General features: G+C 40.4%; 3 protein-coding genes across 9 annotated transcripts in view; 2 read left to right on the plus strand and 1 right to left on the minus strand.

Moving 5' to 3' along the window:
* ttbk2 (tau tubulin kinase 2) overlaps positions 1 to 14,805 on the plus strand; it is a 73,452-nt gene extending 58,647 nt beyond the window's left edge. For all 3 annotated transcript variants that reach the window (XM_062968129.1, XM_003214536.4, XM_062968130.1), the window contains 2 exons: positions 3,631 to 4,889; positions 6,506 to 14,805. In XM_062968129.1, the coding sequence (XP_062824199.1) occupies positions 3,631 to 4,889; positions 6,506 to 6,974 (1,728 nt within the window). In that variant the 3' untranslated portion in view covers positions 6,975 to 14,805. The remainder of the gene's footprint in view (positions 1 to 3,630; positions 4,890 to 6,505) is intronic.
* A 152-nt stretch (positions 14,806 to 14,957) lies between these two features.
* LOC103277775 (one cut domain family member 3) lies at positions 14,958 to 22,175 on the minus strand. Of its 4 annotated transcripts, none has more exons than XM_062968132.1 (2): positions 20,570 to 22,175; positions 14,958 to 18,589 (listed from the first exon to the last, which is right to left on the minus strand). In XM_062968132.1, exons 1-2 carry the CDS (start codon positions 20,964 to 20,966, stop codon positions 17,940 to 17,942), a joined length of 1,047 nt encoding a protein of 348 aa, XP_062824202.1. In that variant the 5' UTR covers positions 20,967 to 22,175; the 3' UTR covers positions 14,958 to 17,939. The 4 variants fall into 4 exon arrangements, with proteins under 4 accessions (XP_062824202.1, XP_062824203.1, XP_062824201.1 ...); XM_062968133.1 differs by having other exon boundaries at positions 20,621 to 22,167; XM_062968131.1 differs by having other exon boundaries at positions 20,546 to 22,164.
* A 227-nt stretch (positions 22,176 to 22,402) lies between these two features.
* Positions 22,403 to 24,631, plus strand: part of cdan1 (codanin 1) — a 43,479-nt gene continuing 41,250 nt past the window's right edge. The window contains exon 1 of one of the 2 annotated variants that reach the window (XM_008104113.3): positions 22,403 to 22,781. In XM_008104113.3, the coding sequence (XP_008102320.1) occupies positions 22,686 to 22,781 (96 nt within the window). In that variant the 5' untranslated portion in view covers positions 22,403 to 22,685. The remainder of the gene's footprint in view (positions 22,782 to 24,631) is intronic. The other variant, XM_008104119.3, reaches the window with a different exon arrangement.

Consider the following 24,631-nt stretch of genomic DNA (forward strand, 5'->3'; position numbering starts at 1 on the left):
GAACCCATTTTTCATAACTGCTTAGAACAGAGTGGGATAATTTCATAGAATCATAGAGTTGGAAGAGACCTCACGGGCCATCCAGTCCAATTCTCTGCCAAGTAGTGGGAAATCGCATTCAAAGCACCCCTGACAGATGGCCATCCAGCCTCTGCTTAAAAGCCTCCAAAGAAGGAGCCTCCACTACACTCCGGGGCAGAGAGTTCCACTGCTGAACAGCTCTCACAGTTAGGAAGTTCTAATGTTCAGGTGAAATCTCCTTTCCTGTAGTTTAAAGCCATTGTTCCGCATCCTAGTCTCCAGGGCAGCAGAAAACATTTATGCATGGCTATCATATCTCCTCTCAGCCTTCTCTTCTGCAGGCTAAACATGCCCAGCTCTTTAAGCCGTTCCTCATAGGGCTTGTTCTCCAGACCCTTGATAATTTTAGTTACCCTCCCATGCTCTCTGCATTAGTGTAAGCCCCTGAGACCTTCCCCTGAGCTGTTGTCGAAGGCTTTCATGGCTGGGATCACAGTGTTGTTGTATGTTTTCCGGACTGTATGGCCAAGTTGTTTTAAATCTTTAATAATTTTTAAAATAAAGTAAATGTTTAGGTTTATACATGCATAATTATTTTTGCTATTATATTTGTTTCTGCGCCCCTGTCGATGCAGCGGTTTAAACCGCTGAGCTGCTGAACTTGTTGACTGAAAGGTTGGCAGTTTGAATCTGGGGAACGAGGTGAGCTCCTGCTGTTAGCCACAGCTTCTGCCAACCTAGCAGTTCGAAACATGCAAATGTGAGTAGATCAATAGATACCGCTATGGCGGGAAGGTAACGGCACTCCATGCAGTCATGCCGGCCACATGATCTTAGAGGTGTCTATGGACAAGCTGGCTCTTCAGCTTAGAAATGGAGATAAATACCACCCCCAGAATCGGACACAACTAGACTTAATGTCAGAGGAAAACCTTAACTTTTATCTTGTTCCTGATACCAGTTTCTGTTAACTATTACACACTTGTCATATATTCATTTAGTTAGCGTCACGAATCACTGAATTGTAAGACTAGATTTTTTATTTCTAATAGAAACAGTATTTTCCAGACAATCTGCAACCTAAATGAAAGGCAGTATAAAATTAGAAATTGAGAATATGTGGTAATTCCCATTGTTTCTGCCATACCTGTATAATGATAGCTTCTAGATACTATGCTGTACCCATCACCTACCCTTTCTCCTCAGTCTTATATCTCTGCAGTGCTTATTTCTGTTCCTTGAATGCCCTTCTGATCGCAGGTTAAGCACAGAAAAGTCAAAAGTAATAATGCTGTTACCCAAACATTAATCTCATTGGGGTTTTTTTATTAATAGCTTACCTTCTTGCCTGAGATGCATGGCAGAGGCAGCTTCCAAACACAAATACAAAGGGATTCTAATCAAAAAACTATGCAATATATATTAAAACACAAATGAAACTCCCCAACTAATGATAAATGGCAATCAAAATATCAAGAAGTCTAGCATCCCCATTAAAAACTGTAGTAGCAGTCATTTACTGAAGATTTGTTTGAATATAAAAAACTTCGTTGTAGCAAAGTGATATTTTAATTTCTGTTTATTATTAGTACTGTATGTTTAATTTAATTTACTGTATGATCTATTGCTATAATTAATTTGTATTTTAGTCTTTATAATTTTTGTGCCTTTATCAGAATATCTTTTTCATCATGTTGGAAGGCCTGGTAGAAAGTTTTTTGGGCTTTTGTTAGTACTATTATAACTTTTGTGTTTTCCATGTCTAACTTGAGAACAGGAGGAGATAAGGAACCATTGTGGGCTCCTGTGAAAGGGAGTTCCATCATGTGGAAATGATAACCCAGAAGGTTCTCATCAGCCATATTTCTGAAGGGTGATAACTGAGAGAAAGGCATGTTGTGCAGATTTTAAATCTGGCCAGGTTAACGTGGTAGAGTTGGTTTTCAGATACTTTGGACCCAAGTTGTACAGAGTTTAATAGGGTGGTTGGAGTTGTATTGCAGAATGGAAGTTACATGTTTCCTTTAACCAGCTCCTGTATGGCTGCTGCATTTTGGATCCGCTGCAGTGCCTGAGCACTCTTCAAATGTACTCCCTCACAGAGTATGTTATAATAATCCAAACCGCTCAGGGATGAATTCAAGAGTATCCTCAGGCTCTGAACTTGCATTTTGAGGTGAATGCAACTCTTTTCACTGACTTACTTTTTGATCCACTAGTAATATCCTTGTCTTGTCTGTAGTGTTAGACTGGGATCCAGTTGTTTACTGACACCAGACACTAAAAATATCTTCCTCAGATTTAGATGGAAAAGAGAAATATATTACCCATTAACTGGAAGCAGCTATAACATCATCAACATCATCAGTTTTATTTGTTACTCACCTTTCCTCATGACTTGAGGCAAGTTCAACATAGTTAAAATACATATATAAAATATAAAACCATTTTAAGACATATATTAAAAGATGTAGTACAAAGATTAAAACATATCAAAAGTAAAACATTATAGCTTCATTTTGATGGTATCATGATCTTGGTAATCTTCAGGTATGAAAAATGTCACTTTTTATTCTCTATGGTTGCAAATATACTTACAGTGACCATGTTATATGGATGAATTCTTCCATAGTTGATGAGAAATTAAATATATTTATGAATATTTGTGGATAAGGCAAGTTGTTTTAGTTGGAGATAGTAACTAAAGTGTTAAACCAAAAGCTTCAAATGGGTTTTGTGATGAGATTCCAAGGACGATAGGTAGAGCTGGAATCTCCTGTATTTGGCTTGTTGTTCTTGGCATATAACATAGCAAGGGAGAAAGCTGTCTAGATGACAGAGTGGTTTGTTTTAAGAACCAGTTGTCATGTTCGGAGATAAAGGCACCATAAATACTAACACATTTTGTTTGGCCATTAACATTTGAGGACTCCAATCTATTGATGAAAGTGATTTGGAGTTGATGAAATAATGTGCTACATAAAACTTGTTAGCTTCAAAGATGCCATAAGATTCCTTGTTTTTCACAGAAATTTTGTGATGGTTGCAAAAGGATATGGGAAACAATGGAGGTATTTGAGCAGGGTGTCATATTAATTGAATTTCAGAGATTTGAACATTTGAATAGCAAGAGTATAGACTAGAAGATAGAAAAGGTTTGAGTGCAGAAGGATATTGCTGAGTATCTTTGGTTTTCATTTGATAAATAAACGTAGGAGATTTTAGGAAACTACTCAAGGAAAGAGTGTAGGGGGAGGCTGTGAAAAGGACCGTCTTTTGTAGATGATGAACAATAAAATCCCGTTGGTGAGAATAAAATCATCTTTATGGATTAAGGTAAGGGGATTGTTAAAATTAAAAGCAATGTAGAGTTTATGATGGATTGAATAGAGCAGAGAATTTTAGAAGTGGCTTTGAGAAGACCTGATTTTTTTTAAAGACAGTTATACTCAATGTTGTTGTCTAATTCTACAAAAGCAAATTAGTTGTTAATTTTCACGTTGAATCTGATAATATGATTTTATTATATGAGTATGTGGTCTGTGTGAGCATTGCAAAGCAAAGAAAAGTAATTTCTGTGAATCATTTAAAATTCTCTTCTTTCTATAGGTGACAATACCCAGACCATCAATGGCATCCACACAGTCTGCCTCTGAGAGCTTTCATTATGGTCAGCAAATGGACAAGAAGGAACGGGACACTCGGCTTTTGGAACAGAATGTTGAACTTCTGTCTCCCAAAGAGAACTTAGCTGCCTCAATAGCGGCAAATGATGCATTAACTTTTAGTGGCAGTAAAACAGATATAGTTCTCAAGTTAGACCATGATTTAGAGGCATGTGATAAAGGAGGACATGCTGGAGAAGGTGCTGGAATTCATGATTGTAGCCAAACCGATCTACTTGAACAATTCATGAAGAGGAAAGGGGAAAGAGAACTTGCAGGTCTCTTTGAAGAAGACAAGCAGCTGCCTGTGGTTTGTGAAAATGCATTTGAACTACAGACTAAAGGACCATGCTTAACAGTCCTGGGAAACTCTGAGCCTTTGTTTGATGAACCTCAGGTGGCTACAGAACTTGAGGAATTGAGACCATTCACTTCCTGTCCATTGCCAAATCAGGATGCAAAACAGGAGTTATTGAAGCAATCAGCTGCTGAAACATCAGACGTTTCTTTATCAAGAAGTACTGATCCATTCGCTCATAGACTGGAAAGTCAAGTGCCAGTACAAGAAAATGGTTTCCAGGATGATGGAGATATTGATCGTGGTGAAGACCAACAGGTGAATCTTGACAACTTTACACACCAAAAGATGAAAGAGGAGCAAAATGTCCAAAAAAATGGAGATATATTTCACTCCATTTCAGAAAATGAAACTTCTCATCAGTCCAAGAAGGAGTTGGTAAGATCACCATTTGCAGCAAGACAGAGTCGCATTCCTGTATTAGCACAAGATATAGATTCCTCGTCAGAGTCTTCTCCTGTTTCAGCAAAGGAGAAACTGCTTTTGAAAAAGGCTCATCAAACAGACTTGGTTAAACTACTAGTAGGAAGGAAACACCTCAGATCTTTTTTGGGTGACCTCTCAAGTGCCTCTGAAAAGTCACTTAAGGAAAAAGGAGTTACTGGTCCCATTCCACTTTCTGAAGATGTGCTATCCTCTATTTCTAAACTGACATTGGACACTCATTTACACAACCAAGTAGAAGAGAGCTATTTGTCACCAAACAATCCTCTAACGAGAAAGAGCAAAATTCCAAGACCTGTGTCTTGGACTGCTATGGATCCTGTTAACAATTCTAACTCCGCTCAGTTTTTTCCTCGACCACCACCAGGAAGACCACCAACAAGGCCTGGTGTAGAAGCTAGGTAAGAATAAAATAGCTCTTCTATAATAATTTTCAGCAATTTTAGGAGCGCTATCATTACAGTCTTTGCCAACGTGCAAATTGTAATTTATTCTTTTTGTTTTCTGGAATTAAGCAAGTGAATATGCACAGAGGGGGATCCTCTTCTCACTTTTGCAGAATGCCGGTCTATTTGTCTGCATAAGTAGTATCTGTGTGTGATGATGACATTTGTTCTACATTTTAAAATCATTTTGTTTCTAAACTTGGAACAGATATAATTATCTTAGAACCCAATTTTAAAAAAAATCTGTTTGCTTACAGTCTAATAGAAATTCAACAATACTGTCATTTATAATGGAATTGAGGGACCTTTTGGAGTATGAAGTAGTATTTGTCATTCCCTTTGTTGGCCTCCCAAATGTCCAGCTTCTGTAGCTAATAACTTGTATTAGGGATTTGTCTAGCTAGCTGATACTTTGTCAGCTTATTCCCTGGTGATGAAAATATAAAAGGACTAAATGTCCTAAATATGGCTCATTTGATTTCATGTGCCTTTCTGTTGTGAGTGGTGATGATGGTTTGAAGGTATGGTCTTGGGCTAAATGGGCTGGCCTTGCAATCCAACTTTGGTCCATAACCATAGTCTCCCAATCGTATTTTATATGGTACATCACCTACATATATTAAAATAAGCAGGAATTTTGCAGTGGCTGCCAAAAATAGAAATCTATTACTTATCAAAACAGAGCCAGATAACCAAAAAAATCTCTAGCTCCATTATAAGCTCCGTTTCTAATTAATATTTTGGCAATGACAGGCAGAAAGAAAGAATTAACTTTTAAATTAACAACGTAATAAAAATCATGACTGAATAATATGTAATATAATAATATATAATAATAGTTCAAAGACTTGAACATTGTGCAGTAGAGATTTTTACTGCATCACATTAATAATGCTTTTTGTAATTTTATAGGAACAATTAGTAATAAACATCTCAAAATTATCTGCAGAAAATAATAGCCTACCATTTTTGATTTTCTGTCCTAGAATCTTACTCAAATATTTTGTTTCTAAACATTATTGGAGGTAATAAGCTATTTTTAGAATGCCAAAATGAGTGACATTTACCATGAGTACAGTGCATCCCTCCACCATTATATGATAATAGCATAACTGTATATTATTTTCTAATTCATGGTATTATGCTTTTCTGTGAGAAATTATTCCTTAAAGCAGATTATGGAAATGTAAAGAGAAATGTAAAACAATAGTAACTTAAAACCAATGAAAATATCAAAAATACCAATTTTAAGTAGCAGCATCAGAATGATATGGTCTTAAAAATAGTTGCTTACTAAATAACTAAAAATAGTAATTAAATGTGAAAAGTTGCTTTGAGTAGTTCTGCTTTTAAAGCCTGTCTGAATGCAAGGAGACTGTTATGTCTCAGCAGTGAGACATTTCCAAATAGTGCTTCCACCAAAATTGTGTCATTCACTGAGTCTTATAATGATGGAATAGAGCCCTTCCATGTTGACTCTGGAAAGAATGGTACAGCTGCCAGGTTCTGTAGTTTGACATAGTATTTGAGAAAATCTTATGGAGAGGAATAATGTTCTCTTATTTTTCAAGGCTGCGCAGGTATAAAGTGCTAGGAAGCAGCAGCTCTGATTCAGAACTGATCTCCCGTCTGGCTCAAATACTTCAGAATGGATCTCAGAAACCACGGAGTTCTTCTCAGTGTAAGAGCCCAGGATCTCCACATAGCCCCAAAACGCCACCCAAGAGCCCAGTCATTCCCAGGCGCAGTCCCAGTGCCTCCCCAAGGAGCTCATCTTTGCCCCGTACTGCCAGTTCATCATCGTCCCGCAGTGGCCGGCCGCATCACGATCAGAGAAGTTCATCCCCACATCTTGGAAGGAGCAAATCGCCTCCCAGTCTTTCGGGTTCCTCATCTTCAAGGAGATCCTGCCAACAAGAGCACTGCTATAACAAGTCGAACAAGAATGGCCTCAAAGGGTCTAGTGGCTCCTGCCACCACTCCTCTAATGTTAAACCTCCCACAGGAAAAAGCAAATCGGCCAGTAAACTTAGCAGATAGGAACAGAGTCTTGTCAGGTGTCAAAACACCCACTCCTTAATCTGATGCATGTTGTGTCTGTGTACTGTGTATTTTTTAAAAAAGAAAGTCTTCAAAGATCAGTGTTCATACTGACTTTCAAAGAAAAGCAACCTGTAAGATAAATACTATTTCTAAGGCCCACTTTGTACAGGCATTGCCTAAAAACAGGCAGCAAGCAGATCAGGGAGGCTAGAGGGAAGGGATGGAGCTACATGAAGTTTAAAATGTGTGAAACATTCAGATCATGTTCTTGGAGGTGAGTGTTTTAATAAGATTTTCATTTACTTTGTATTTACTGAGAACACATGGCCTATCTTAGCTTTTCTCTCAAGGAAAGGTTGGAAACTAACAAGTTTCACATTACACCATGACATTTGAGGTTAATACTTTGTGCTTCTAGATATATTTTTGGGAAAACAAATAATTTGGAACAGCAATATTCCTGCAGGTTTTTCCTCTGGTATTGGCTTTAACATCATTTGAATTTGTTTGCTTCCCATGCTCCTTCATGATTTGTGCTTATGTCCTTTTAAAAACAAAACAAAATGCAAAAATAAACGCACATCCTGTACCACTATATATTCAATAAGAGCTGCATCCTTAGATATAAGTGAAGACAAATTAATTGAAACCAGTGTCATATAATAATTATGTATCTATGCATAGGATTACAAACATACATCTGAAGAGTTGGGGAAGTGAATGTTTGTATACCTTTATTTCCAGATCCTGACAATTTTGCTAACTGCTGCTCATATCTTGATCCTTGGACAACTCAGTAACCTCTTTGTATGTTTCTGGAGCCATAAACCTTTTCACCAGGTTCCCATCATGTAATAAATGAAAAAGAGGAAATAATTGCCTCAGTTTGAGTTAGAGAAGAAGAGTGAGATTAGATCCTGTAGTTTTAATATTTATTTGAGTGCAATAAAGTTTCAAAAGGAAGTCACTGTTTAAGCTGAACAGAATTTATCTAGGTGTATATGTGAGATGTTTATTTATGTTATCTTTTTACATAATCATTCTCCAGCGTAAACATACTGTAGAACAGAAATGTTTCCAAACTTAAACTTTTTACTTGAAAATTTAATTAATTTAAAATAAAATAAAGCTTTAATCTTCTTAAATGTGACTGCAGAACCTTTTCATGCAGTATGCTTAAGAGAATCAGCAGTTCATTTTTCCGCTATAGAACCTGGGCCAGAGTCCTTGACAGTAAAGCCTGCAGAGCAAGATCACAGGGGTAGTTTCTCAGATTTCAGTATTCCTAAGTACATATTGTATCTCAATTTTTCCAAATATGTACATAAGCTCCCATCATCTTTCTAGGCAGTCTAAATGTTTCCCTATTGGGTAGAATATAACCCCTTTCGTGGCTTCCATACTATACAAATGTACATATTTTCTTATTTAAACAGATACTTGAAATTAGAATAATTGAAAAATGGAAAACAGTATACAGAAAACTAATGTTTGAGAACTGTCTTCCACTTCCCAGAAATGTTAAGCTCTGAATAAAATCATTGGCTCTCCATTTTCCCATATTTTGCTTAATTCTGCTGGATTCAAGTCAGTGGTCGATTTAAAAAAGCAAAACACATGAATATTTTAAAATAGCTATAGTTAGCTTTCTGAATGGGTATCTGTTTTAAAATTAAATGAATGCAGACGCTGTATACATTGTTAATTACTGATCTGCTTGCTGTAGTCTTATGCCTGTAGTCAGCATAAATTCTTTTTAATGTAATTTTGTCTTCATTTACTGCCAAAATAGTATACTTGGATGGACAAGGGAATATTTCCTCTGATTCATTTTTAATGCTGCATTGAAGCTGCACTGAATTTCTCTTGTTCTGTCAGAATGTGTTTGTTTTTTTCTTTCTTAAATGTGTATATTGTTTTCTTGTAAGTGATGTAGCACAGTGTTGAACCATAGTCTCATTCAGGTTTCAAGCACTACAGAAGAATGCAATAGAGAGAGCATACCTGCTGTTTCTTGAAAAACTGTATGATTTTAAAAACCTATTTTGATGTATTATATTGTATAATAGGTGCTATACTTAATAATTGCATGTTCTCATGGGTAAATTATATATTATAAATATTTATAAATATATATATATATATACATACATACATATGCTTCTGTATACTTCCTTGATTCTTCCATTTCCATTTGTAACCTTATGGGCCACAAACAATGCAGTACTCTTTTAGTTGCGTGCCTGAATTCAATACCCTTGGCCTTGCTGATCCCACTTCCTGGCATGCACAAAGCTGGATATTCTTGCCTCAGTTCAGGACTTGAAGGGTTGGTGATTGCTCAGCAACTCCGTGTTCGATATCAGTTATGTCACTTTATTTTAAAATTTTTGGATGAAACGGAAAGAATCAGAGAAATTTTGTAATTTTTGGCCAGATAGAATGTATATTCATTATTGTGTCTCTTCATCTTGCCACTACATTTTTCCAACCCATCATGAGAGCTTCGCTGTACAGTGAATAGTGACAGGTAAATCCATATAACATGAAGAAATCCAGATCTCCTCTTCATCATTGTCTTGTAAAGTCCCTCTCTTATTCATCTGATTATGATGAGATCCTTCTGGGAACCTGTGCCTGCCCTTAGGCGGCAGTCCAAGCATGATGACCTTCGCATTATCAGATTTATAGAAGTACATCTAATTGAGCATAATGTCCTGGCAGAGCATGTTTGAAACTATATGATCTGCCCCTTTTTGAGATGACACAGAAGTGCTTCCAAGGGCCAATTTATTGTGAAGCTAAATAATTCTAGTTGAATCAGATGTATGGTAGAGGTATATTGCCTAAGAGTAACTTGCCCTGAAACTACAAAGCTGTATGAATTCTCCATGTTGTCCTGTAGTATTTAATGGAAACAGTTTATTTGGTTTCTAAAGTCTAATAAAAAGCTTTCCTTCTCTTCTTACAACCTGTTTCAGCTATTTGCAATGTCTGTGATGTCCATATCTTACACTATATCAAAAGGCATTGTGTTTCTAGAGGAATTCCTTCATAAATACGTCCAGAGCATTTGAAATGGTACAGATAGTTCCCCTTGCATGTTGGGAGATGCATAACCCAAAGAGTGATTTTCATGTTCTGCTGTCAGGGATGAAATGATATGTATCCTATGCATTAAGTTAAAAAGAATATTGTAGACATATTTTATACATTCCTATTTTGACTGGAATATGTATTCTGAAAGTAATGTTCAAACTCTTTTCTGTTGGTATACATTTGTATTCCTTTCCATTTTGTACTAATTTAAAAAGACACCGGCTGGAGACTAGGCATTATTTATTTAAATTATAGGTTTATGTAGGTGTGTTTTTCATTCAGTGATAGAACAGTTCATTTTCTGAAGATATCACTGTACAAAAGATGTGAGCCAACGGTTTACTAATGAAGCTTTAAGTAAGCATAGTGAACTACTATAAACAAATATCTCTGTCTTAATCTGTGAGTTTCATTTTGCATCTCCTACATTTGTTTCTCCACAGTGTTTACCACTTCTGGAACCAAAAAGACATTGTGAATGAATCTAGATTGCTACAGCTTCAACTGTATTGTAATAATATCATTGCATTTATTGCTTCATGAAACTCATCTCTTTTGTCTTGAAGAATAAAACTCAAATAGGTAAAATAAGAGAAAGACAAAATTAATACGGGTGGTTGGTGCTGGATCAGAATAAATTAGATGAAATTTTATCTTATTGGCTTGAGCCACAGTTAAGAATAGTTGCACAGTTCTTTCTGTAAAGGTTCCAATCATTTCTCCATAAAGCTAATGAAACGTGATGGCAGCCTCTGCTGCCTTTTTCAAGGCTTCTCTTCATTTTTGTGGAGAATGCTACCTTATACCCTATGACAGGGGTAATAGTTACTGCCTGTAGAGGCTCTCTGAATTCTTGCTGTTGTGCTGAAAAAAAATGGTTTATCTGGTTTTGGAAGCACCACAACATTCTGGTGACTTGGGTGAGAATTAGAAATTGATACTTGCCATTTTTTTCTTTATAGCATTTTTTGCACAATATACGATGTATCCTTTTGGGGCTGCTATATTATGGCATGTATTTCATATTTTTAAAAATTACATTGACAAAAACTCACAGAATTAGAGATGCGTTATAAACAAAGAAAATGTTGGTCAGAATGGTAGCTCTTTTATCTTGTTTTCCACAAGGAAGGCGAAGCAACTAGGAACAATAGTATCAATAGCATCTTTGCAGTGTAATAAAATTAACATATTCCTAAACTACACTTTTTATAGAAACAGAAGATTTGGTAGGAAATAGTCTGTTCCTTATCTTATGATACTAAAAAGGAATTATAGAGCTCTTAATTTAGGCTTTTGAATTCATATTCCCTTTTATTTTAGCTGAGCATTCCAAAACTGAATTATGGAAAATCTCATGTGTATCTCTTGCTAGCAGTGGTGTGACTGACTGACAATTTTTTTATTTTAAAAAATCGTGTCCAATTGAAAAGGAACTCCTGGTATTCAGATATCCACCCTAATTCTTGTGATGCTTCCTTATCCCCTAATTTGGAAATTTGTTTTATCGATCTCTGATTATATCAAATTCAATTCCTCCTGAAATAAATATAAGCAATATTTGATTTGTAATAATCCTAGAAAACAATTACAGATCTGCTTGTAAAGAACAAATTTTGAAAACACCAGGATAATTTCAAATATATGCCAATGATACATTTAAATCCCTTAAGAGTGTGAAAGAATAACTGTGCCTACATTTTAATATATGTTCCTTTGACTTAACTGAAATTTTATTTGCACACTTCTGTTTTCTCAATTTGAATCTCTTTAATAAAAGTATTAGTCACATGAGAGCTGGTTTTATACCTAAGGAAGAAGTCTACCTTGCTGCTTGTTTAGGCTCGGTGATGCAGGACGTGGAGCAAGTTTCCTTTACTCTATGTGCATTGGTTCTAATGGGAAGTTGAGGCGATGAGCATTTTGCTGGCTTGAGCCATCAAATAGGCTGTTATCCCCAAAACAATGTGCTGCTATATTATAGCCTGTAGTCATTACCATTTTTGGAATCACATTAGAGCAACTGAATTATTCAGGCTTGTTGATACAGATATTTTGTATCAGAATTGCACAGAGAATGCATCGCCTTGCCACCTCGTCTCAGGATCAGTTATTACTCATAAGGCAACTAAAAGCTCCCAAACTGGGGAAGTGGTGAGAGGATTCATTACAATGACTGCTGTTTGCTACCCCCATATTAGTGTAAAATATATACTGTTACCTGAGAAAAGTCATTATTTTATATCTCTGTGTGGGTCATTTGGGCGGGGGGGGGGGGGTTGCTATACAACTGAAGATTCATCAGCACATTTAGGGCTCACTGAATGAGATGAGATGCCTCCTCTCTGTTTACTGTGTTCTTCCTGCAATTTTGGGAGGTTGGGATATAATAGCTGATCAATTCAGTGAGCAGTTAGTATTTTGAGAACTGTCCAAGAGTCTAACATTTTAGGATAGTGCCTGATCCCTTTTTATGCCTGAAAAGGCAAAGAAGGGGAGTTTTGTTATTTTGGTTCTTGCTTGTATAACCTGCTCTTCTTGACAAGAAAACCCATCACTAAGAACAGATTAGTGAGGTGAGTGAGCATAGGCCTTAAATCAGATGTTTAATAGTGTATCTGTGTGCATGTATATTTGTGATAATTTGACTGATAAGTGTACATATGAATAGGAATGTGTGTATAACATAGCTTTCTATAATTTTTAGCATTCCACTTCAGAGAAACTTTGTAATTCTCACAACTCCTGAAAACAAATTGAATGACACTGAGTGGTAACCACTCAGATTACAAGATCATAGGCAAGTGTATTATCTGTTCCATATGCATTTATAGAATCATAGCAGACTCTCTGTTTGTATATGTGTGTATATATATATTGAATCGTATTGTGTATTTATCTTGCTTGTTTCTTTTAACTTGATTATGCCTTTTCTTTTAAAAGTGGTTTTAGTCTTTTGTTTCCTCTTTAGTAATCAAGAGTCTATTAATAATAATGGCCAAACCCCTCGTGCTAGGAAGTATTTCAATTTAACTTATGCAGTTATAAACTAGCAGCTTGCTTTTTATAAACTCAATTCAGCTTGCTTGTAGATAGCACAAAGGAATAGACTTTCCTTCTGCAGTAACTTGTTAGATTTTTTTGCTTTGAAAATATAGTGATATTATACAGAGAGTAAAAGGAAAAAAATTAAACAGTAATGTTTCCCATTATGTGTAAAGCTTTCATAAGATTCAGTAGGCTTGGGAGTTTTTCTCAGTAGTTCTAGCAGTAGCACTAGATAGGCTTTGACTGGAATATTAGCTAAACCACAGAGATTCTCCTTAGATCTCAAGTAAGAAATTGAACATCTTGGGTCAACATTTTTTTTTGCTTTAGAAAATGTTGGATTTTGGTTTTCTGCGCTTCAAATTTTTGTTTTCCTCTGTGCATTTTCTCCCTGGATTCCATTTAGACTCTATAGAGTTTTATTCTGTTGGCATAAAGAATTCTGCTCAGATTGCATGGGCTGGTGAGAGGGGCTGGCAAGGTGATTTGGCTCTGCATCTCTTCTCCTTCAGCTCAAAGCATCAGACCTCTCTGGATCATTTTCCAGTACAACAAGAACTGCTGGAGAAAGATTAGCTTGTTTCTTAGGAGCAGTAGGTTGTATTAGAAGGGCCCCAGGTGAGAGAACTATTCTTCCTTATATTGAGAGGCTTTGGGGGAATTCAGTATATTGCACTGTTGTCTCGGTTTCCTGGAAAGTGAGTTGATTGAATTTACTGTAGGTGATTATCTTATCTCAACTCTGTCAACACCTTTATATGTTAGGAGCCCTTAAGGCTGGTTTGATTTCTTTCCACAATGCAAAGTGACAACTGAGATCTTAGATCTCTGAAACAGGAGACACTTCAGCTGTTCTGACTCAAACCTAGCAGAGTAAAACAAGTGATTTGCTAGAAGAAAAGCTGCTATTACATATATAAAAAGTGGTGTGGACTGACTTTCTTATTTTCCAGCACGATTGGCAAGTATGTGACTACATCTTCCATGAGCCTTATGCAGGATTGCTTGTGGAGGGTGATGATAACTGTAGTCCAGCAACACCTGGGGTTCTTCACCTGTCCTTCTGAAATACAGCATTCTGTATAGAAGTGGCCCCCCTAACCTCTTTTCCTCAGTGATGATAATGTAAAAGCTTCTCCTGCTAAAATATCTTTTTTCTTGCTGAAAGGTTCATTTGTAATCATGCTGCCCCACAATAAAAATGCAAAGGTGAAGGAAATAAAAGCTTTGAAGTTCAGAATTAGTAAAGCAGCAAGCTGTAATTAATTGAAGCATTATATTCTTGTAACACATTTCAACAGATAGAAAAAAACACCATTATTTATTCCAGAAAGCATTTAGCCTCTCAAAAATAAAAGTTCTGATGTTGAATTTAGGCAGAAAGTTATTCTAGAGTGGTATGTTAGTAAAGTTATAAACTCCAGTCATTTTCTTTTCTTCTTAATTTCCCAAAATTAAAAGTAGATTTCTATTTATAATTTTGCTAAGTCATTTGAAAATAGAAATTATTGACATAGTGTCTTTGTAATGGTCATGTGTACATAAAGATGTAGTTATTTATTTTGTCCCATTTGTATCATATCAAAGCTTTGTAAATGTTTTAAGTTCTGTTTTTGAAATTATTTTGTATTTTATTTTTATAAACTGGTTCTAAATAAAACTCATTCAGCATGCAACAATACTAGATTTGTCAATTTATTCTATATAGAACTTTACCAAAAATAGTTTTGGAAATACTGTAACTCAGTGTAGACCATGGAAAGCAATTAAATCTGTTTCCTGGAAAATGAAAGTTTGGTGTTGATCTAGCAATGATCAGTTTTGAAACACTGATGATTATCAGAGCATTTTAATAAACTTTTTTTACAGTGGTGAATAAAGGTGGAATTATTTTTTGCTTATTTTATTTCCTGCTATTATATTTAACCGGATATTGTTATATTGAAACTCTATTAAAGTTTCTATCAGCAGGAATTATTTGTGTGCTGTTTAAACATTGCTGAAGAGAACAAGATAAAAATTACAAGCAAAGTAATGTTAGGATAGTTACGCCTATTCATAAAGGACTACATAAAGTTTAGAACTACAAAAAACACTTGTTAAATGCATTGTTGGTGGATTCAAAATCTACATATTTATTGGTGTATGCCTTCAAGTCATTTCTGACTTACGGCAACTCTTCAGGTGAACCTATTACAGGCCTTCTTGGTTCAGAAGTGGGTTGCCTTTCTCTTCCCCTAGGGCAGAGATAGTGTGTTTGCGCCAATGAGTTTCTATGGCCAAATGGAGATATACAAAGCCTGGTTTCCATAGTTAATAGACCAACACTCAAGCACTATACAACATTAGCTCAAATATTGATACAGAGGTTTAATAATGAGGCGTATAAAACCATTTCATTCCAGACTGCTTTTAACCATGGGCAGTTGTTTACATCAGCCATCTTGGTAATGTATTGTATTCAGCTGTGTCTAAAGTGCTAAATGAGTTGCACTCAAGGTTACTAATTTTTGACAATGGTGCACCACTGTTTCTAATGGCACGGGGGTGGGGGTGGGGGTGTTTTCCTACAATGTCAAGAATCTAAGCAGAGTATTTTGCAGGGGATCATAGTTTGAAGGAATCCCAAGGATTGTCTACTCCAACCTCCTGCCATGCTATAAGAGACCGCTAAGGAACTAGCGAGAGATGGCCACCCAAGCTCAAGACCACCAGAGGAAGTGAGCACACCACCTTCTGAGGCAATCTGTTCCACTGTCAAAAAAGCTCTTAGTGTTTGCAGTCCTAATATTTAGGTGGAATCTCTTCTATCGCAGTTTGAATCCATTGGTTACTTTTTCAAGGTTTGCTTTCGTTGATATCAAAACACTTTCTTTAACCTAAGTTTGCTCCCTCTGTTACAATTACTTCTAGGGAACCATGAGTACGTAGTCCTTAATTTAGAGCTAGAAACACTTGAACCCTTTGCAAATTACCTAGCAGAGTGCTCTCAGGCTAGAGCTGCTGGAATTTACAGTCCAAGAACATCTGAAAGGCCACATGATGGTCAAGTTACATGGCAGTATAACACTCCCAGAGACTGTTATTAGTGTTTTAATATCTATAAAGTTGGTGTTTCTGATATTGCCCTTTAAAACAATCCCACATCCTTTGGCCTTATGTAAAGTGGCGTCTGTAAGACATAAACTTCTTTTTGTAGTACTTTTCTCACAAGAAAAGTGATATATGAGATTCAATAATATAGCTCTCCTATAGGTGTTATTAGCCTGTGGCCTTCCAAATATTTTACTGGACTTTCCATCATACCATACTCCTAGCTATGAATGATGGGAGTCAAACAATAATGTCTCTGGAAGGAAATGGTCTATGTATCTCACCTCTACATTCTTAAGCAGGACACTATATATGCATCCATAATGACACAGACTGTACCTTGGGCATTTAATGATCTCCATATGACAGTATTAACAAAACATGCTGCCTTCAGTCACCAGAAACAACCCCTACATGCTTCCTGCCTCAAGTGTGTACCTCAAGTGAGGGCAGCATATTTGTTGCTTATTCAGGTGTCAAGCCTGCCTTAAACTCCATATGTTTTGATCTGCCACAGCTAGCATAGCCACTGGTCAGGGATATTTTATGGTTTATTTCCCCACTCTTCTTCCAAAGATTTTGAAGCAGCATACATGGCTCTTCCTATTATGAAACAATCCTGTGAGGTAGACCAGGTTGGAAGAGAATAATTGAGCCAAGATCACCCTGTCAGTTCCATACCGGAAGAGATCTGCCAAACCCTCCCCATGGCTGCAGTCAAAATCACCTGGAGTGACCATTAGGGGAGATTATACCAAGTCAAAATTCAGTACGGCATCGAAGTCAGAGATCCAGTGTTTTCAAAAATGCACAAGTCAGACATATCCTTGCACTAAGATTGTTCATGCAAGAGATTATTTTCTAGAACACAGACACTTGCCACCATTTTGCAGGGGGGGGGGGTCTTTAATTATGCAATAAAATGCAGTCTCCCAACTCCTGCAAGTTTCGAGCAGAGCACTTTTACAGGGAATAGGTACTTCTAAGAACTAGACATGAGCAACAACAAACAGGAGTTGTCTAGGAAAGCTTACAAGCACTTTGCTTGTGGCTCAGTACCTGGATTCATTCCCAGTCCTCAAGGAGATGGACTCATGCTCTATTACAGAAGTTGCAGTAGGCAGCTTTTTTTTTTTTTTTAAAGTACAATCAAGTACTCAATTTCTTCCTCATCTTCAGTTTGGATTGCTACAAAAATAAAACAGCTTGTATGTCCGATTGCGCACCAAGTACAGTTTCTGCTATCTTTTCATACTGCTTTGCTTCAAAATGCACATCAATACCAGAAAGATCAGATGAATTAGGTTTTCTCTCATCCTCCACAGTGAAAGAGTGTCAGGGCAACAATATATAAGAGGCACAATCAACTCCAGAAGCTCTTGAATGACTACTAATGCTGAAATTCAGTGCACTTTTGCTTATGAGCAAATGTGCTGAATGCAGCAAGACTGTTTTCTAAACAAATAGTTCTTAAAACTGCATTTATCCACTGATGGTATTTCTACACTGTTTTTCACCAAAATTGATTCCAGAGTGAGTTTGTCATTAGTGTCATGCCCCGCTATGATGCTAAGGTTTCTGCAACTGGAGGATGGTAGAGATCTGACATACTGAGCATTTATCAGAGGATAGCTAGACCTGGCTGCTCTGTCATGATGCCACATTGGAGTTGAGTACAAACCTGCTCCTTGCAAACCCCATAGTTCTCTTTCTATTCAGGCCTTACATGTCTGCAAAACAGAAATAGTAACAGCCATTTGGATGTTCCTTCTTAATAGGTCTGTGGGAGGATCTTGGGAATTCTGAAGGACCTGGATCTTGGGACATAGAGCTGGAACTGCAGCTGCTGCTTCTGCTATTACTTCCGGCCACCGGGAGCCTGACTCTGTCCTCAGCCAGTGGGGACACGGGGCTTAGGTATCCTGCAGTGGTCTGAGTCGTGACAGTCGCAAAGGTGGCAGGACCAGCATTGTTTTTTACATATACATTCTTAATAGCCACTAAGGTGTGCGCCATGACATTAAGGCTGTTGTTGAGATCTTGCATGCCCTGCTGCAGAAGCCGAAGGTTATGGTTGATACTCTGAAAGCCTGACTGGATGACGTGCAGCTGGTTCTGCTGGATGTTCAACAGATCCTCTTCTGTAATTTCAATGGAGTCTGTCTGGGGCTGAGTCTTTGTTTTGGCTTTTACTTTTCCACAAGGACGTCCATTCTGTAACCCCAGGAAAGGAAGTTGTTCTTGGCTGGGAGGAAGGATAGCTATGTCCTCTGAGCTTTCTTCAGGCTCCACTACTTTTACCACTATTTCTCCTTTTAAATTGATCTTCTCAGCACACGGCTGGTGGGATGGCCCAGGGTCATCTGTAAAACCTAAGATGGGAATGGAGGGAAGAGGAGATTACATAGTCGATCTGGTTATCACAGATACATACATTTCTTACTGGTCTACACAGTTTTACTAAGTTTCACCAACTTCCATTTGGTAGGTAAATATATTGAGAAATTGACTAGATTAGACCTGTCAGGATCACAACCCATCGGGGTATAGATTATGAACTGTTAGGATCACAACCTAATGGGGTAGCAGAGTTTATCTGGTAGTAGATGATTGCTGGGCAGATATTTTGTTTCTATTAGATGCTTTCAACAGACAAATGGTGCAAGCAGACTTCTTTTGAAGTAACAAGATTGTTTACTGATAACTTCATGTATTCAAAGATGCAGGCAAATTTGTCAGTTTAAAAACTTCAAAACGCTTAAAGAGTTTGTATCTTAAACTGATACACTCTTCATAAACTATGTTGCTTTATACAGCTCTCTTTAATAACAGTTTACTTTCAAAGAAAATACAAGGCTCAACATTTTTAGCTTCCAACACTGCCTCTGCACAATAACAGACTTCTATACTCAAGGCTCAACACTGAGTTCTAACAGGCTCAAGGCTCAACTGACTTTTCTAACTGTCATCATTTTAAAAATGAATATTCTAAAGCAGCAGTTCCCAACCTTTGGGACTCCAGGTATTTTGGACTTCAACTCCCAGCTTACCAGCTGTTAGGAACGGAGGGAGCTGAAGTCCAAAACACCTGGAGTCCCAAAGGTTGGGAACCACTGTTTTAAATTGTCACTGAGACAATCACATGATCTGCAGCCCCTCCCACTGCTATACGCATATAGAGATGAAGTACAGTAGAGTCTCACTTATCCAACACTCGCTTATCCAACATTCTGGATTATCCAACGCATTTTTGTAGTCAGTGTTTTCAATATATCAAGATATTTTGGTGCTAAATTCGTAAATACAGTAATTACTACATAGCATTACTGTGTATTGAACTACTTTTTCTGTAAAATTTGTTGCATAACATGATGTTTCGGTGCTTAATTTGTAAAATCATAACCTAATTTGATGTTTAATAGGGTTTTCCTTAATCTCTCCTTATTATCCAACATATTCCCTTATCCAACATTCTTCCGGGTCGTTCATGTTGGATAAGTGAGACTCTACTGTAACTGCAAACTAAATATATATATATACTTCAGGATATAAAACATAAAACAGACAAACATCAAATAGAGGAGGCTTGTGAAGGTTGCTTCCACCAATAATATCAAATGTGATCACTAATGAGAAGATAAATCTTAAACTAAAGGTTGAGTGAAGGAGAGTCCTAACTCCTTAACCAGTGTTTTCAAGATACACAACATGGCGAGGTCAACATAAACAAAAGAATGATCACCACCAGCAAAAGGACAGAAAAAGACAAATATAGGGCATTCCGGGCTCCTTAGGGTCTCTTTTGTATTATTAGGGTTAGAAGGCATGACACCAAATTGGGAGGGATAGTGAATACTCCAGAAGACAGGAGCAGAATTCAAAATGATAATCTTGAATTCTAAGTGCTGAGCCCAGAGACTCACGCCGGCCCTCCAGGGGTTTTGGACTTCAGTTCCCAGAAGCCTCAGCTGCCTTGACGGCAGCTGAGGCTTCTGGGAGCTGAAGTCCAAACCCCCTGGAGGGCCGGCGTGAGCCTCCGGGCGCAGCAGGAAGGGAGGCCGGGGCTCACCGATCCCGGCCGCGTCGAGGGTGTCGATGCCCCCGGCGATGGGCAGGGCGTCGCTGGGGGCGAAGGGCCGGAGGAGGAGGAGCGGGCTGCTGCTGCTGCTGCTCTCGGGCGGCGGGGAGGCCTCTTCCGCGGCCCCGGGGAGCCCCGTGTGGGCGCCGGGCCCCGAGCGGCAGAGCTTGCTCCGGTCCCGGCGCTTGAGGTCCCTCCAGCGCTTCTTGAGGTCCTCCACCTCCCGCGGGCAGGCGGCCACCGGGTTCACCTTGTGCCGGATGAGCTCCCAGACCTTGCGCTTCTGCCCCGGGGAGGCCCGCCCGGGCCCGGCCGCGAAGAGCACCTGCTCGTGCCGCAGCACCTGCTCCACCAGCACCTCCGTCTCCGCCTCGTTGAAGTTGGCCTTGCGCCGCTTCGGGGAGTCCTCCGCCATCCCGCCCGCGCCGCGCACGAGAGGGAAAGACGCGCAGGGAAGGCAGGCGGCCCCTCCCGCGCAGGCGCCCCGCTTGTTGACATGAGGAGGGGGCAGGAGGAACGGGGGAGGGGGGAGCGAACGTCCAATGAGGACCGCCTCCTCCAGCTTTGGGCCCGCCCCTTCTCGACGCGGCGCCCAATCCCATCCCATAGGGAACCCTCGCCGCCTCTCCTAAGCCACGCCCCTTTCCTTGGCGAGGAGAGGGACACTGCATCCACTGAAGGGCCGCCTCTTCTATCCTTTGGGCCCGCCCATCTTCAACGCAGCGCCCAATCCGATCCCGCGAAAGCCTTCCCACCTCCCCAATAGGAACGCTTGCCGGGCGCCAGCCTAAGCCACGCCCCTTCTCTCGGCCCACCTACAATTTCATTGGGGACTGCATCCACTGAGGCCTTGCCTCCACCTCCTCTGGGACCGCCCACCCTCAACGCGGCGCCCAATCCCATCCAGCGAAAGCCCTCCCACCTCTCCAATAGGAACCCTTGCCGGGACACTCCGCGCGCACAGTCTAAGCCACGCCCCTTCCCTTGAGGACTGCATTCTCCTCTAGGCCCGCCCATCCTCAATGCGGCGCCCAATCCGATACTGCAAAAGCCTTCCGACCTCCCCAATAGGAACGCTTGCCGGGCGCCAGCCTAAGCCACGCCCCTTCTCCCGGCCCACCTACAATTCACTCTAAACCACGCCCCTTTCATTGGGGACTGCATCCACTGAGGCCCTGCCTCCACCTCCTCTGGGACCGCCCACCCTCAACGCGGCGCCCAATCGCATCCCGCAAAAGCCTTCCCTCCTCCCCAATAGGAACCCTTGCCGGGACACTCCGCGCGCACAGTCTAAACCACGCCCCTTCCCTTGAGGACTTCATCCTCCTCCTCCTCCTCTAGGCCCGCCCATCCTCAATGCGGCGCCCAATCCGATACTGCAAAAGCCTTCCCACCTCCCCAATAGGAATGCTTGCCGGGCGCCAGCCTAAGCCACGCCTCTTTTCTTGGCGAGGGACAGTGCATCCAACTCTTTCCTTTGGGCCCGCCCATCTTCAACGCGGCGCCTAATCCCATCCCGAGAAAGTCTTGCCAGAATACTCCGCGCGCCAGCCTGCGCCACGCCCCTTCTCTTGGCCCACCTACAATTCACTCTAAACCACGCCCCTTTCATTGGGGACTGCATCCACTGAGGCCCCGCCTCCACCTCCTCTGGGACCGCCCACCCTCAACGCGGAGCCCAATCCCATCCCACGAAAGACCTTCCCACCTCTCCAATAGAAACCCTTGCCGGGATAATCCGCGCGCCTGGTTTAAGCCGCGCCCCTTTTCTTGGGGAGGGGGGAGGACAACGCGCCCATCCTCGATGCTGCGCTCAATCAATCCCATCCCACCAAAGCTTTCCCGCCTCCCCAATAGGAACCCTTTCACTCCGCCTTTGGTTCTAAGCTAAGCCACGCCCCATTTCTCGGGGAGAAAAGAGAGCGAGGCAGACACGGCATCCACTGAGGGACCTCCTATTTTTCCTTTGAGCCCGCCCACCCTCAACGTGGCGCCCAATCCCATCACACGAAAGACTTCCCACTTCTCCAATAGGAAGACATTGAGCAAACTCCCGCCTCCCAATTCGCCCTCGCGCGCTGCGAAACGCCTCGCGCTGGGTGAACCTCCTCAGGTTTCTAACCACGCCTTCTTTGGGAGGCGGGGCTTCGGCGCCTCTCTCTTTCCTTCTCTCTGTCTGTGCCCCGCGCGCTTTCCCGCTTACAGTATTGCGCGCGCGGTTCTTTTTCCCCTCAGCTTTCCCCCCCCCCTCCCTCTCTCTCTCTCTCTCACGTGTTGCGTTCGAAACCCGGAATCGGGCGGGAAATTCCTCTGTTCTCTCCTCAGCGCTTGGAAGGCCTTCGGAGCTTTCCCACAAGAGGAGAGGAGGAAGGAGGGCGCGTGCGGATGGCATGGCGGCTGTTTTGGAACTGCTGCTGCGGGACGAGGTGGCGGCCTCGGCTGTGGTGCGGTGGCTGAAGGCGAGCCAGGGCTCTCGCGGCGCGGAGGTAAAGGCGGAGGCCGTCGCAGAAGAGTCGCGCGTTCGGGCGGGGCGGGAAGCTGCCCGGCTGCAGGGCCTGTCAGGGAGTGGACTGGGGCCTGTGAGGTGCATCTACACCAGGCATGGGCAAAGTTGGGCCTTCTCTCCGAGTGTTTTGGACTTCAACTCCCGCCATTCCTAACAGCCTCAGGCCCCTTCCTTTTCCCCCTCAGCCGCTTAAACAGCAAGTACTTTATTATACATCTCCCCTGGTGTTTTGTGCCCTTGATGGAAACACATTTGGAGCTATTCAAACTGCTTGTTGCCAGAGCTGTCTGTGTGCAAAAAGGCAGATTTATTACATGTTGTGGAAGGCTTTCATGGCCGGAATCATTGAGTTGCTATGAATTTTCCGAGCTGTATGGCCATGATCCAGAAACTGGGCCAGTGAGATTTATATAGCTGTGGAAGGTCCTAGGTGGGAGAAAGAACTCTTGACTGTTGGAGGCAAGTGTGAATGTTGCAATTAATCATGTTGATTAGCATTGAAAAGCCTTGCAACTTCAAAGCCTGCTTGGGGGGGAATCTTTTGTTGGGACGCCTCAGCTGGCCCTGATGGTGTCTCTTCTGGAATTCCCGTTTTGTTTTGCCATTTGTTTTATCAAAACTTTTCTCCCTTCTTTTCTTATAGAGTTTTTAGATAGGCAGTGGGTGCTACTTTTTTGATGTTTGTTTTTTCATAGAGTCTATCGGGAATATAAATTGCATAATGAAGTCTTGTATTGGTGAAATAAAAATATAAAGAATTAAAAGTTTTGCATGACAAAAATGTTGTCAGATTCTAGGGTTGTTTCCAACTTATGGCAAGCCTACATGTTTAGCCTGCAGATGAGAAGGCTGAGAGGAGACATGATGGTCATGTATAAATATACGTGGAGGAGTCATAGGGAGGAGGGAGCTGCCCTGAACAACAGTGGCTTCAAACTACAGAAAAGGAGATTCTACCTGAACATTAGGAAGCGCTTCCTAACTGTGAGAGCTGTTCTGCAGTGGAACTCTGCTTCAGAGTGTGGTGGAGGCTCCTTCTTTGGAGGCTTTTAAGCAGAGACTGGATGGCCATCTGTTGGGGTGCTTTGAATGCGATTTTCCTGCTTCTTGTCAGGGGTTTGGACTGGATGGTCTGCTAGATGTCTTCCAACTATGATTCTATGATTCAATAGCTCTTTCTGGGGCTGTGAGTGTGTTTCCCAGGCTAAGCAGGAAAGGGAACCCTGGTAATTACATTATGTAACAATTTTTTTTAAAAAAAAATACGTTCCTGGCTTGAAAGTGTTATTTCCTGTTTAATTGTATGGTACTTACTTTGAAAGTGGTTGTTATACTCCAGAAAATTTGTTTTTGTGGCTATCACAAACTGTTGAATTGGTTGAAACTTGAGATATTCATTGAAAATTTTAGCAAAATGTGCTGCAAGTTGTCCCACAAAAACAAAGTTTTGCAGTTTAGTCAATGTTTTCCATGTTTTTATGATAGAACTGCTTAGGAAATGACATTTATAACAGAGGAACAAAAATTATCTTAAATAATAATAACAGCAACAACACTTTATATTCCACTCTATCTCCCCAAGGGGACTCAGAGCGAATCACAACATACACAGATAGGCAAACATTCAATGCCTTTAATACAGTGGAATAACAATGACATACAAATACACATAACAAAGATAAAGGCTTCCCCTTTCATCCACGGCTTTCTGGAAGCTGTGCTCAACTCTGGCCATGGAGAGGTGCTCTTGTTCCATTTTCAAGCCGAAGAGCCTGTTGTCCGGAGACACCTCCTGGTCGTGTTGGCTGCATGGGCACCTTTATTACCTTC

Source organism: Anolis carolinensis, chromosome 1 (genome assembly GCF_035594765.1).
Source record: "Anolis carolinensis isolate JA03-04 chromosome 1, rAnoCar3.1.pri, whole genome shotgun sequence".
Lineage (NCBI taxonomy): Eukaryota > Metazoa > Chordata > Lepidosauria > Squamata > Dactyloidae > Anolis > Anolis carolinensis.